The sequence below is a fragment of the Loxodonta africana genome, chromosome X (genome assembly GCF_030014295.1).
Source record: "Loxodonta africana isolate mLoxAfr1 chromosome X, mLoxAfr1.hap2, whole genome shotgun sequence".
Lineage (NCBI taxonomy): Eukaryota > Metazoa > Chordata > Mammalia > Proboscidea > Elephantidae > Loxodonta > Loxodonta africana.
In genome coordinates this window covers 57,319,896-57,334,918 of record NC_087369.1, presented here as the reverse complement: position 1 = coordinate 57,334,918, position 15,023 = coordinate 57,319,896, and the positions used below count along the sequence as shown (strand labels likewise).

General features: G+C 45.2%; 1 protein-coding gene across 8 annotated transcripts; it reads right to left on the bottom strand.

Moving 5' to 3' along the window:
- Positions 1–776: 776 nt before the first annotated feature.
- On the bottom strand, positions 777–13,502 carry RBM3 (RNA binding motif protein 3). 8 transcript variants are annotated; one of them, XR_002787688.2, is made up of 7 exons: positions 13,371–13,502; positions 12,584–12,703; positions 12,210–12,316; positions 11,459–11,564; positions 11,281–11,368; positions 10,011–10,222; positions 777–3,196 (listed from the first exon to the last, which is right to left on the bottom strand). XR_002787688.2 is itself a non-coding variant. In XM_010597712.2 (7 exons), exons 2-6 carry the CDS (start codon positions 12,684–12,686, stop codon positions 10,331–10,333), a joined length of 462 nt encoding a protein of 153 aa, XP_010596014.1. In that variant the 5' UTR covers positions 12,687–12,703; positions 13,371–13,502; the 3' UTR covers positions 9,344–9,946; positions 10,306–10,330. The 8 variants fall into 8 exon arrangements, 7 of the variants coding, with proteins under 7 accessions (XP_010596014.1, XP_023413662.1, XP_023413659.1 ...); XM_010597712.2 differs by lacking the exons at positions 777–3,196; positions 10,011–10,222 and adding exons at positions 9,344–9,946; positions 10,306–10,388; XM_023557894.1 differs by lacking the exons at positions 777–3,196; positions 10,011–10,222 and adding exons at positions 9,344–9,946; positions 10,310–10,388.
- Positions 13,503–15,023: the final 1,521 nt, after the last annotated feature.

Sequence of the window (15,023 nt, the reverse complement as noted above, 5' to 3'; positions counted from 1 at the left end):
AGTAACTTCCGCACGGAGACCGGGGCTCCGCCCCTAGATCATATACCACCGCCAATTGCTAAGGGCACCTTTTGTATACACAAGGACTAATGCCCAAGAGCCATAGGGGGTGGGACGAATCTGCGAATCGCTCATAGAAATAAGATCAGAAACATGACTTTCAAAAAGAAATACAACTGGTTCATTCCCGGGTTTCGGCACCAAACCCCTCCCCCCCAAAATACAACTTTATTTAGTGTGGTTTGGGCTGCTTTTTTTTTGCAGCACATGTTGACCAGACAGACACCCGTTAAAAAAAAAAAAAAAAGCAGACACCAAGCATAGGAAAATGTTTTATTAAAGAGAACTTCCCTAGTGGCGCAGTGGTTAAGAGCTACAGCTGCTAACCAGAAGCTTGGCAGTTCAAATCCACCAGCTGCTCTTTGGAAACCCCATGGGACAGTTCTACCCTCGCCTATAGGGTCACTGTGAGTTGGAACTGACTCAACGGCAATGGGCTTGGATTTTTTTTTTTCCTTTTGGTAAGTGGCTGCAACCCTGGGGGCTCAAACACAGCAGATTGTGAGGATGGTACTGGACTGGGCAGTGTTTCATTCTATTATACATAGGCTCGCTGAGTCGGAACTGACCAGACAGCACATAACATTCCCTGTTCATTAAATTCCTTTTAATTCTTTCAAATGGTCTGACAGGCCAACTCTGTCAAGGATCACGCATGCAGAAGCCCCTACAAAGTCCTCCCATTTCTAAGTGTGACTGATGCGCCTCCGGACATCAGTGGGATGAGTCCATTCTGTGTGTGACTGGGGTTGGGGGACTTGGATGCTCCCAGGAGGGTTGGTTGGGGCTTGAGTCTCCAAAGGCAAGAAGACAATTAGACAAAACAAACTTTTAGATTTGGATCCACGTGGAGGCTATCATAATCATTTTTATTTCAACTCCAACAGGAAAATGCATCTGAAATTGTTCATCTCAATCAGGATAAACAGAATTTACAAGTTTTAAATACAAGGTTTAGTAACTGCCTATTGGATCTTAACAACTGCCACAATTTTGAAAAGTTATTCTTCACATTTTTAAATGATACAATCACCTGAATGTTTTAAAACCAAATCAAACCCACTGCTGTCAAGTCAATTCCGACTCATAGAGACCCTACAGGACAGAGTAGAACTGCCCCATAGAGTTTCCAAGGAGCGCCTGGTGGATTTGAACTGCTGACCTCTTGGTTAGCAGCTGTAGCACTTAACCACTACACCACCAGGGTTTCCAAATGTTTTAAAGCCACTTAAAACTAGGGACACATCCAAAAATGTATTACCCTCTGTGTCATAAAAACAGACCAGTTTTTGTGTTGATTTAGTACCTCCCCTGTTCATGTAACTAAGCTTTTGAGGTCTTTTCATATTATCTTTCTGTAACATAATCGCTAAAGAATAAATTGTATTTCACTGCAAAAATCTCTAACCTTAACAAGAACCACTAACATTTACTCAGTATGTACAGTGTGCTGGGACTGTCCAAGTTGATTTACATACTAATTCATTCAACCCTAATAACTGAATGTTGTGGGTTATATTATCATCTCCATTTTATTGATGAGGACAGCTGAAGCCCAGGGAGTTCAATGGCCACATTTTATTGAACCAATACCTTATTTGTGGCAAGCACTGGGTTTATTTCCAGGTTCTTCTGTCATCATAAAGGATGTTGTGATGCCTTTCCCATTCACCTCCAATATTCTTGCCCCTTCATCCCACCATTCTTCCAAAGAAACGTGGTCGGAGGAAATCATGAGTTAGGGATGCCAGGAAGATTTACTGTATCACTGCTGGCTTTTTAAATTAAAATATTCATATATTAAAATTTCAAAACGTTATTTTTAAAACCTCATTCCTATAAGGCTATGAGATACTAGACAGAACCACCTAATGACAGGGCTGTTGCATGAATTGTTTCCTACCTGCCACGTAAAAAAGCCTCAACGAACAGTTTGCTATTTTTTTCTGAGGCAGTACAATTATGTTTCAAAAGGCAGCATAACTTGGCCACTGGCATAGGCTCTGCCAACTATGTGGTCTTGGGCAAGTCATGTAATACCTCTGTGATTCAGTCTCTTCATCTGAAGAAAGCTGGCACATAACAGTTACGGACTAAATACTTGTAAAGCTTAAGGTTAAGCATCTGGAACACAGAAAATATCCACCAGGTATTAACCATTATTGTCTTAAAAACTTTCCCCAATAACAGATCCACCTGCCAGAGGTAGTCACATTCTGTGTGAACTAGAATGGCCATTGTCACCTCTTGCATTTTTTTCCCCACATTGACACGGTTTCATTGGATTGAAATGGGTTTTGAACAAGCTGATGAAGGCACTTTCAGTTTCTTGGGAGTGTGGACAGAGTTTACCTGCATCAATAGGTAAATGGGTGAGGGGAGTGGAGTGTCTCAAGCCTGGGGGAAGCAGCTCCTGGAGGTTGTGAGTAACCTTGGTTACAATCATGACATCTAGAAAAAAACTCAAACCCATGGAGGACCACAAGTCCCATTAATTCCAACATGATCCAGGGTTATTTTACCGTCAAAGTGAGGGCTGAAGGTCCAGTTAAATGAACAAAAAGTTTAGGACAGAAAAGACAGGTAAGCCAGAGCTGTTTGAAGGTAACACCTCATTTTAAGAATGACTCAAATGGTGGGGAAACTGGAAGGACCATGTTTTTTCTGGCCCCTTCACGCACCCCTGCCTGTTTGGCCTTGAGTTTAGAAATGTAACGGAGAGCACTGGGCTACACTAGCTGTGTCCCTTTTTTCATTTCTAACACAGACAGAAATGATACCTGCCTCAACAGACCCCTTCAGCAGTCCCCAGCAAGCTGAAATGGCCAGCCAGCCTCCCAACAAATATTTAGCCTTTAGGTTTGTTTTTTTTATGGTCTACTATGTGCCAGAAAACCCTGGTGGCATAGTGGTTAGGAGTTCAGCTGCTAACCAAAAGGTTGGCAGTTTGAATCCACCAGGTGCTCTTTGGAAACCCTACAGAGCAGTTCTACTCTGTCCTATAGGGCTGCTGAGTCAGAATTGATTAGACAGCAACAGGTTTGGTTATTTTGATTTTTATGTGCCAGGAACCAGCAATAACTCAGACGAAATGGTCCCTGCAATCATGGAGCTGACATTCAGAAGTCGGTATTTTCTATAAAAAAAAAAAAAAGTAGATTGGTTAGTGTTATGGAGGAAGGGGAGATGGGACTAATGAATGAGAAATTTAAACTGAAACCAGAATGAAGAGAGCCAGATATGCCAAGATCTAGGTGTGGTGAGAACAGCCAACAGGAAGGCAACTAAATTGCTGTTCTAACTAGAGGATTCAGTGGCTAGTGAGGCTGCTCAGTGATTCAGACGGGAAAAAGCCATTCACAAGATTAAGCCACTCTTGCTTTCCTATAAATCTCACCTGGTTGTGGTGACAGCCTACATTTACTGAGCTCTTACTACACTGATTTTATTTTTAATATTTTGTTGAGAATATACACAGCAGAACAATTTCTACACGTACAATTCAGTGGCATCGATTACATTCAACTTGTGCAACCATTCTCACCCTCCTTTTCCAATAAACTGATCTTCCTATTTAACCCTTTTGTGCTCATGGGTACCTCCAGGGACCAAGTACTTTTTCTGCCTCTGAAGGTTTATGGGGGAAGCTGCTGCACCACTGACAGTGCATGCTGCCACAAGGCAGTGGCCTTTATGACTATTTGAATCCAAAGAAACGGGTGTGTGCTCAAAACTACTGTTTTTAACGACTATTGTATAAGGTGTCTGAATTTTTGGTAGGAAAAGTAAAAATTTATTTGTTGCACATATGCACCAACAGACGCCGGTGAACTCTGGGGTATAATTAGTGGTACTTCGTATGTACCACTACACACTTAGGGTAGGCTTGTGGGAGGGGGCAAGAAAAAGAAATCCATACTACCTACCAAAAATTCAGACACACTGAATGATTCAGCATGCTTCCACTAATGAAAACACATGGTATCAACAAAAAATTCAAACCAGAAAATAAGTGGTTCACGAAAGGGTTAACTGTCACAACAACCCTGAAGGAGGTGGCATTTAGTCCCATTTTGAAGATGAGGAATGTAAAGGCTCAGAGGGATTCAGTAACCTGCCATAGCTACATATGCAGAAAATAACAGACCTAGTATTTGGACTTAGGCAGGGAAGTCAAACTTGACTAAGTTCCCTATCCTGGACACTGGACATCACCATCCTTTCTTCCAGCCAATAGTGTTGACTGGACAATAGCACACCATCCTATTCCTCACTCTGCATTCTCTGGCTAATTGCATTAACTCCTCAGTCTATTTCTGCTCCTGTCTCTCTTTTGATCTCCTGGACTGGTACATCCACTCTGAAATCCACAATGGCTTCCAACTGCTGTGAGGAAAACGCTCCTAGGCCTCACCCACAGCTGCCCCTGCATGCCCATCATCCTTCTCCAACCTCATCTCTTAACTTTCTTACTCAAATCAGGTTATGCTCTAGCCACAATGGCTCTTTCACAACCTTTGAAAACTGTAACTGTTCCTGTTTTCTGGAATGCTCTGTGCCTTCACATAGCTAACACATGTACTCATCCTACAGTAATAATACCAACAATTTCCTTACATGAACACAGAACCTCATTTAATCCTCAAACTAACCCTATGAAGTTGACATTTCCTCCATTATCACAGAGGAGGAAACGGAGGCAATGAGATAAAGTTACCTGCCCAAGGTCGTGTAGTCAGTGATGGAGCTCGATTCAAACCCAGGCCAAGGGCTCCAGAATCCTTGCTCTTAGCCTCTATACTATTTAAATTTGACGATCTTTCCAACTAAGTTACTCTGTGAGCTCCTCTTGCTGGCCTGGACTACTGCAGTGGCCTCCTCACTGCTTCTGCCCTCACCCCTCCCCTAAGTCTATCCTCAGCAGGCAGAGGGATTCCGTTAAATCCTCAATCAGGCCACGCCCCTCCTCTGCTCAGAGCCCTGCCATGGCCCTACCTCACTCAGATGAAAAGATAAAAGTCCTCACTATGGCCCAAAGGCCCTATACCATGTAGCCTCCATCGTCTCTCTGATCTCACTCTCCTTCACACTGCTCCAGCCTCAATGGTCTCCTTCTCACAGTTCAAGAATGCTAGGCACCACCTCAGGGACTTTGTACTTTGCCTTTTCTTCTGCCTGTAATTCTCTTCCACCAGTTGTCAACTCAAGTTAAGGCTGAGATTCAGCCAATAAAGAAACATGTCCTTGCTAGATTTGAACATTTCTTCTTAGCAATACCAAGACTAGTCATACATTCCAGTTCATGTCCCTTGTACAAGGCAACACTGAAACAAAAGGGGCCAAATAACTGCAACATGGATAGGACACATTACTGCTAAGGAAGAGCCCTGGTGGCACATCAGTTAAAGTGCCTGGCTGCTAACCAAAAGGTCGGTGGTTCACACTTCCCAGGTGCTCTGCAGGACAAAGTTGGCATCTGTAAAAATTAGCCTTGGAAACCCTATGGGGCAGTTCTACTGTGTCCTATGGACTCGCTGACTCAGAATCGAGTCGACTACAGTGGGCTGTTGTTAAGGGGCCAGTTTCACAATAAAGCAGGTAAGCGGTTTTATACCCCAAAGCGGGGTGGTACCAAAAGCCTCATCCCTAACCCTGGGAGGTGATGAGAAACTGTCTCATATGACAGCCTCCTCGAACGGAGATTGGGAAGTAGCCTTGTAGCAACAGCTCACAAGCCTCCTGTGGTCTCATACTTCCATTACCTATCATCACATTATGCAATTATTAGTTTGTCATCAGGCCCCACCAATACGTAAATCTTGAGAGAAATGTTATATACAGCACACGTAAGAACGAGTTAACGTTTACTGACTACATTCTAAGTACCAGACACTGCTCTAGCTGTCTCTGGGGGTGCAGGGCAGGCCAACAGAAAATACCTGATAGCAACCCATCTCCCACCCCAACGCTGTGATCAAACAAAACAAACCACATCCCTAAGTTTTCTCTAACTTTTTATTATGAAAATCTACAAAAAAATAGTATAATGAATCTTCATATACCCAGATTCAATGATTATAAGCACACTACAGGCTCCATGATCATTTTGCTGGTTTGGAGCCAGCTACTGGGATAATAGGAAACCCTGGTGGCATAGTAGTTAAGAGCTGCAGCTGCTAACCAAAAAAATCAGCAGTTCAAATCCACTGGGCACCCCTTGGAAACCCTATGGGGCAGTTCTACTCTGTCCTATAGGGTCCCTATGAGTCGGAATAGACTTGATGGCAATGAATTTGGTTTGAGATAAGTCATTTAATACCCCTAGCCCCTCTGTGAGGTGGGTACTATTACTTCAGTTTTACAGACAATGTAACGGAGAGAAAGAAGGTATTAAGCTAGGAAGCAGTGTGTGAAAACACTCATTTCTGTCCACACAGGGTGGGAGCACTGGCTTGGAATTTACAGTTGAAAGCACAATCTGGAATTTATTCTGGACCTGGAAATGGGCTGGGAGGGTGGGGCATGGTGTTTATATTAAACTTTTAGGTATAAGACACAAGATCCAGAGCTTGAAAATACAAAGTATTTGCAGGCCAGGAGTTTGGTCTGCACAGGCCTTGGGACACAACGTACCTTTGACGTTCAGTGGTTTCTGGCCTCAAGGAAAACAAAACCAGTTGCCATTGAGTCAATTCTGACTCTTGGTGGGTAAAACAAAATAAAAAACAGTAAAAACTTATCTGTAGGATTTCCAATGGCTGTGATCTTTTCGAAGCAGATCACCAGGCCTTTCTTCTGAGGCACCACTGGGTGGGTTCAAACCACAAACCTTGTGGTTAATAGCTGAGCCCTTACCATTTGTACTACCAAATAACGAGCACTTTAAAAGGTGATAGCTGGTGGCCTCCTTTGCCATGAGAACAGAACCGGATGGTGCCTACCTACCATTACTGAACACTTTGTTAAGATTCTATAGAAAAATCTTAATCAAAACGGGTAAAAGTGCAAAACAGAATTTCAGAACCTCATGGATTTGACTTTCTGGAGCCATGGAGGCTGGATGAACCTCTGAAACTACTGCCTTGAGATAATCTTTAAACCATAAGTCAGTATCCCCTGAAACCTTAAAACCAAACAATAGTTTAGCATAACTGTTAAAGAATATCTGCTTTGAAACTGTGCTCTTTTAAGATCCATATAGGATCAAACTGACAATAGCAACTTCAAGTTTAGATAGGAAACAAAACCTAGGAGCAGTGAGTTTATACTAATGGGGGAAGAACTCTGAAAAGAAGGGTGAGAATTGCTGCACACCTTGAAAAATGTAACCAATGCCACAGAATTATCCATGTAATAATTGTCGTATGTTCTGCTATACGCACTGTCAACAACAAAAATAAAATGAAGGATAGCTAAACCCTTGAATTTTATCCATCAGGGATTGTGGGCACTGTGGAAAACCAACTGTGACCCCTCCCTGACCTTTTTTTCTTTAGACCAAATAGAAGACTGGGTTCCATGGGGTGGACTACCACCACAAAGACTTCCTGAAATCAGGAAAGGAGAGCACAGTTGTTAGTACAGGTCTATGGGGTTACTTAGAAGCCTTGCTAGTGATAGGTTGGCAGCTGAAATCCACCCAGAGGCCTGGTGACCTGCTTCTAAAAAGTCAGCCTTTAAATCCCTAGAGTGGAGTTCTACTCACTGGGTCACCATAAGTCAGAACAGACTCACTGGCAACTGGTAGTAAGATTACTTATAGTCTTTACTAATCCCACTTAGATCCATTTTGTTGCAGTAATACTGTGGTTGACTATGGGATCCTGCCTCAGGCCACAGTGGCAGTGATTGATAGTTACATTTTTCTTTCCTGGAGAGCAGAATCCCTGTCTACATACACAGCCCCCGCCCACCTACAAGGCAGTATAATGGTGGTCCTCCTGCCAATTCTCATGGCCTTAGCTTACGGAAGGCCCAGCAAAGAATGCCTCTTCAGACCAAGTACCCACCTGGTGGGAGTAGCCATAATGCCCCATAACCTGGGCCTGGCTCAGTGGGTGAGGCAGGAAATCTGAGAAGTTCCAATCTCTATCCACCTGCCAAAGCAAATTCATAACTTTTTTTTGTGGGGGAGGTGCTTGGGGCCTGCCCCAGCGAAATGGGAGACCCAGGAGGCAGTCCTCAAAGGCTGAGACTCACAACACAGGGACCCACACCTCAGTAATGGAATAAGGTGGCTCAGGATAATGTACTGGAGTTTTTTTTAATCTAGTGGTGTCTGTGGAAATCACAGATACCACTGATTCTTCTGTTGCAAACTGGAACCAATGGAGAGATCGAGCCCACAGGACTCCAACTCAGCCACCACAACCAACTAAAGTGAGAATTAGAACTGAAGAACTAAAACCACCTAGTTACAAACACAGACAAAAAAAAAGGGCCCTCACCCCCACCTTACACTGAGATCGAATCCCTGTAACTGAGAACTTTGCCATCTGTTTGCAATGGGTATAAATACGCCTATTACTTAACCCTCAACAGAAACTGCAACGGGTTATGAAGCCTATTAGGAGCCTGAGACAAGCAGAAGTCAGGGTCAAACAGCTAGTAAACAGCAGAGCCTGGATTTGAACTCAGAGTCTAGACTCTTAAAACCATTTTCGAACCAGGTTTTTCCCATGTTTCTCATAAAAGATTAGTTAATAAGCCTCTCCCACTCTTGTCACTTCTGGAGAAAGAACTGGAACCCCTCTCCATGTACGGCAGGGATTAGTTTACACCATGGGATTAAGTGCTTACATTCCATCATTAAAACAACCCTGAGGATACTCACCTGATACTCAAGAGAAGCTAGGAATATTCAAACCCAAACATTCTGATTCCCAAGCAGACACAAGAAAATGGGACCATTTTAAGAAACGCAATCCCAGCCGTAAGGGGATTTCACCTGTACTCACCATACCTCAGAGCCCCAGTGGCCAGTGGTTAAGAGCTTGTCTAACCAAAAGGCTGGCAGCTCAAATCCACCAGCTACTCCTTGGAAACCCTGTGGGACAGCTCTACTGTCCTAGACAGTCGCTATGAATCAGAATGGACTTGATGGCAAGAGGTTCACCATACCCTCAGGACTCAATGTGCACCCAAACTGATCCTAAACTTGGCCAAACTTTGAAACTCAAAGACCCTCCCCCTTCAGGCAGTCCCTGCCCACCCCCTTTCTCCCTCCTCCTGACCTTCCTCTTTTTAATTTGCAGACTAGATTAAAGAAACAACACTATCAATATCAATTTTCAGATTTCATCTTTTTAATTGGCTCCATGAAGGACATCCTAAATACTACAAGAAACACAACAGAATATTTTTTCTTCCAGTATTAAAAGAGAAATGACATTCACAAACATTTTTCAGCTCTTCTATATAATCAGGGTGGTGGTCTCATAATGTAGAATAAAAAACGACTAAATAATCACATTCTTGATGCAGATTCCTTGTAGGTACATTCAGAAATTGTTTTCTAACCATGATAAAGAAACATTGTGTACAAAATTTTTAAATGTTCCTAGATATTAATGGGGGGGAACTGTCTGGCCAATGTTTTTTTTGCCAGAGTAATCCTTAGCACCCAAACTAAAAAACTGGTAAATTGGAAAATACCCCGAGACTCTACAAATGTCACAGAATTTGTCTTTAAATGGGAGAAAAAAAGTTTAAAAAACATATGGAATTTACTAAAAGGTCTTTAACAGGCTACTCTGGGAGCTCAATTCAAAAATAGAAGTTGATGTACTAAAACAAAGATGTTTCAGTGCAGCTCCAAAAATCTTTTATAAATACAGCCATTTGGAAGGACGATCCTGGATCAGAAGAATTTTTATTCCTTGTGTATCTGAGAACAGTGAGAAAGGAGAAAATTGTAGTGTCAGGAAGGGGCAGGTTGATAACAGGCTTACCTCCCAGGGTTGATAAGGATGCTGAAGGCTGGATAGCAGGGACCTCCCTTCACCTCCTCCATGCCCAGGAAGACTACATCATTTTCAGACCCGCCCCCATCCCCGCCAGACTGACATGCACTTCAGAGAGCAAGGGAGGCTGGAGGCCTAGGAATGCGGTTAGGTGGGCTGGCTGGGTGAGATATGTGAGGGCAGTGGAAATGCTGAGCAGCCTGGGGAGGGAAAAAAATGAGAGAACACCACAGGGTGGGGTGAACAGGTCTGTCTGCTCATGCTAAGAACACACAACTCTCACCTACATTATATGTGCACGCCTCATCTCAGTTGTCGTAATTGTCTCTGTAATTCCCCCCAGGGTAGCGGTCATAACCACCCTGGCTTCTAGGAAAAAATATACACAATTGCCCTGTAGGAACGTATTTACATACACCTGACAACATTAAAAACAACCATGTATTAATAATCTCTATGTACCATAAGAAGGAGAGCTAGTGACACGGTGGTTAAAGTGCTCGGCTGCTAACTGAAAGGTCAGCGCTTCAACCCCACCTGCTGCTCCAGGGGAGAAAGGTACGACAGACAGTCTGCTTCCGTAAAGACTACAGCCTTAGAAAACCAATGGGGCAGTTCTACTCTGTCCTCTAGGGACACTGAGTCAGAATTGACTTGAAAGCAGTGGGTTTGGTTTTTTGGGTTACGTATCATATACTTCTTTGTAATATATACTATAACATAACCTGTAACATACATAAAAAAGTCTTAAGGATATAAATATGTAATTATACAGCAGTTTATATGTAATATTGTCATGATTATGTATCAACCCAATAGTTATATCTAACACAGTAACTGAATACGTATTATCTACATTATACATGACTCATGTAATTAACAAAATCACTTTAATGTTATATATAATCTAAAGACACTAAATTACGTACTTGTTTATAGTATCACATACATTAACAAAAAGCAATAACACCAAGGCATGATATGATCTGTCATACTTACAAACTTATTATAATTCAAAAGTATACTATTAACAACATTCTTAGTATTAAGTACTATGTGCCAGACTCTGTTCAATTCACTTTACCAGCATTAAAATTCAGTATTCACAACAGCCCCGTGTGGCTGGTACTGTTACGCCCGTTCGAGGGACAAAGGACTTGCCCAAGTAGCACAGCTGACTACTGCTTGGATTAAAACATACCTGAGCTCCTAAGGAGGGGAAGTAGCACTAGAGTACCCCAACCCCTTGACTACCCACCTGCCACTATAGTCTCTGGACCTTCCATATCCATATCCTCCAGGTCGACTGTCATATCTGCTGCTCCCATAGCCCTGGTCCCCACCACCTGCAGCAAGTAAGAAACATTGATATGGCAGTTCTCCAGACAAAGGTCACTTCCCCCTTGCTCCATGATCAAACTTACCAATGTACTTACCTCTGGAGTAGCTGCGGCCACGCCCATGGGCACCAAAGGCACCTCCTCTGGTTCCCCGGGCTGACTTGCCTGCGTGATCCACCCGGATCTGACGGCCATCCAGGGACTAGGTATGGGAGGGAGACATAAGGATGGGTTGGCAGTCATTCAGGGTAATGGTATGTACAGGAAGAGTGGGCATGGGCAGATGGGCAAAGGAGCCCAGAAATTCCTGTTGGGCACCAAGTTCTGGGTGCCCCGTTCCAGCACAAGCTCCTTTGACCAGAATGGCTTTATCAGGAGCTACAAAAGCCCACAAAATGACCTGAATCCACCGTGTTTCCCCTGCTACTACTTACATCTTGACTGAACTCAGGTTGAGTTCTCCTCCCCACTCCTCTAAGCTGCCCAACTATTAGGGCTAGAAAGACACCTCTTGGTTTGAGGCTTCAGAGTCCATCCCAGAAGACTCACGAGGTCCTCTCCGGGCCAGGCCCACAGGTCTGCAGACTCTACTACCTAAGCCCAGGGCGGGTCAACCATCCACAGGTGGCTTCTCGGCCTCATGCAGGACCAGTCGTCGCCTCCCAAGCAGCCTGGCTCTGTCTGCCGCTGCCCTCCACCCCCTAGAACAGAAGGTAGTCACGCTCCCGTGAGTGGGCACTGCAGGGCCTGGTGGCCGCGCTGCCCCTAGCAGACACAGAGGGAAAAACAGAAGAATGGAGAAGGTGGCAGATGGGGGCAGGGCCCCTCTGTGGGTAGGAGGCCTCACCTCTCCATTCATGGCTCGCATGGCATCTGAGGCATGCTCTGGATTGGTAAAGGTGATAAAGCCAAAACCCCGGGATCGCTGAGTCTCCCGGTCCTTGACGACAACCACTGGAGAAAGGAAGAGAGACAGGAAAATGTAGATCAGTCAGCACCAGAAAGGAGAGAGCAAGGGGTGGTCTGAAACAGGAACCCCTCCCACCCATCCTGAAGAGAAATTAACTGGGTTCTCCTCAGCATAAAAAACCTATTCCTTAAGCCTAGGAACACACGTATAACGTGAAGGGTCCGGAGCGCCGACCTTTCTGTTTCTTGACGTTCAAGGGCCCCAGACTTCCTCCCACCCACCCCTTATCGTGGGCCTGATCACTGTCTCACCCTCAGAGATAGGACCGAAACTGCTGAAGTGGTCTTCCAACGCCTGCTCATCGGTGTTGAAATTGAGCCCTCCCACGAAGAGCTTCCCTTCTTCAGAGGACATGGCAGTGAATTTGGGTCCTGTGGGATAAACATGAGACCTGGTGGTGCAGTGATTAAGCACTCAGCTGGTAGCCAAGAGGCTGGTGGTTTGAACCCACCAGCCGTTCCCCCTGGAGAAGGATGTGGCAGTCTGCTTCCTTAGAGATTACAGCCTTGGAAATCCTATGGAGCAGTTCTACTCTGTCCTACACGATCGCTACGAGTCGAAATCAACTCGAAAGCAGTGGCTGGGTGGCTAAGGAGAGACGGAGGGCCGAGAAGACAGGAATCAGCAGGCTCACAGAGCGAGGTCGCCATTTGAGGGCCGCCATCGCGCATGTCCGTAACTTCCCCAGCCACCACGTCCGTCATTTTGAGGCCACGCAGGCCCAGAAACCTCTTGCGGTCCCTCTATGCGCGCGGAACAAGATGGCGGCGGTCACGTGAATGGGAAGGAGCTGTTCTCGGCTGTCGCGTGGTCGCTGCCGCCGCCACCGATGCCGCCAGCCACTCCTGGCATTCCTCCCATCGGATACCGTGCGCCAGCCTCCCACCAACCGAAATGTTTCACCTGAGATTATGGGACCCACCGGCCCAGAGAAACCCAAGTCAGAGGCCTCTACTCTCCTCCCGCGCACCCCTGCTCTTGCCAGGCGCGACTGAATAAGGCAAGGAGCTGATGCTCTGCAGGGTATACACTGCTTACCTGGAAAATAAAAAACAGAACAGCCGAAACAGCTAACGCCGAGGAGTACAGAAAAGGGGAAGCTACCGCGCGGGAAGACGCTTGATAAAGCGTACGTTACGGACACGTCAGGGAACGTCCCCCGCGCGCGCTGGCGTGTGCGTTCATTGGCTGAGACGAGCGAGGTTGGGAGGAGGCGAGGAGAGAGGACGGGAAGGCAGAGCAAAGGGAGCGATGCGCTCTGCGCACTTCCGGGAATGGAGGCGGCTTGTGCGTGACTGGTGAATCCCGACGTCGTCGTCCGTCCCGCGCACGAACTTTTTCTCTCTCACGGCTCTGATCTCACACCCCTTTCCGTCCCTGACATCCTCAGCGTCCTTTATGTCATCCCCCAGTTTGTTCTGACATCCTCCTCACCATCACAGTTGTTTTCCGCTTGGTCCCTGACGGCTTAATTAACGTCCTTTGATGTCCACTGATGTCTTTCCTCTTCGCCTTCTAGTCCTCTAGCCTCTTCTCAAGTACCGGCGTTTTATCCCCCACTGTCCCCTGAATTCATGAGTCAGAATCGACGGCAACGGGTTTGTTTTGTTTTGGTCCCCTGAAGTAAGGAGCCCTGGTTGCACAGTGTTTAACTGCTGGGCTGCTAACCAAAAAACCTGTGGTTCCAAAGATGGGGCAGTCTGCTTTCGTAAAGATTACAGCCTTGGAAACCCTATGGGGCAGTTCTGCGCTGTCCTATAGGGTTGCTAGGAGTCGGAATCGACATCAACGGATTTTGTTCCCTGAAGTCATCACCCTTCAGTCCCTGACATCAGACTTTCCACTGCCCTCTACGTTTTCAACTCTGTGTCCAACATCTAACCACGTGTCATGGGACCGTTTTCCCTAAGGTCATTCTTTCTCATCTTTGACTTCAGCCCTCATATTCATCTGACAGCCCCCTGAAGCCAGCCTATGATTTCCAGTACTCCCTGAGATACCTTCTACAAAACAGGATGCTCAGTCTTCAGAGGGTGTATATCCCAATCCACTGAACAGTTTTTGCTGTCACTCTGGGTAGATGAGCCCTCGATCCACAAAAAGAACTTTAACAATACACAAAGGATTTATGGAAGCCAAAGTTGCATGAGCCCGCTGCCCGCAGTTTGGTCTTGTCCAGACTTCAGTGCCTGAATTACCTTCACAATGAATCCATTTGACAGACTTTTCATTTTTGAGATCCCCATCAAGGAACAATGGACTCGTTTGATCTCAGAGGCTCTAAATTCCTTATCCGTAGAATGGACTTATCAGCCCCCAAAACACAGACTAGATGTGTTAACCTTCAGAGTACAGCACACAGAGTACATCCACAAAATCGATTTGTCTGGCTTTCACCATATTCAGGCCTCCTATCGCCAGAGTGGACTTAAATGTATTTCATACTGCGAAATCCTGGTGCTGTAGTGGTTAAGTGCTATGGCTGCTAACCAAAAGGTTGGCAGTTCAACTCCACCACGCGCTCCTTGGAAACTCTTACAGGGTGGTTCTACTCTGTCCTATAGGGTTGCTATGAGTTGGAATCAACTCGATGGCAACAGGTTTATTTTACATATATATATATATACACATACAAACATACATACATATTGGTCTCCTTCAGAGAATATGAACCCCCCCCATACAAAAATA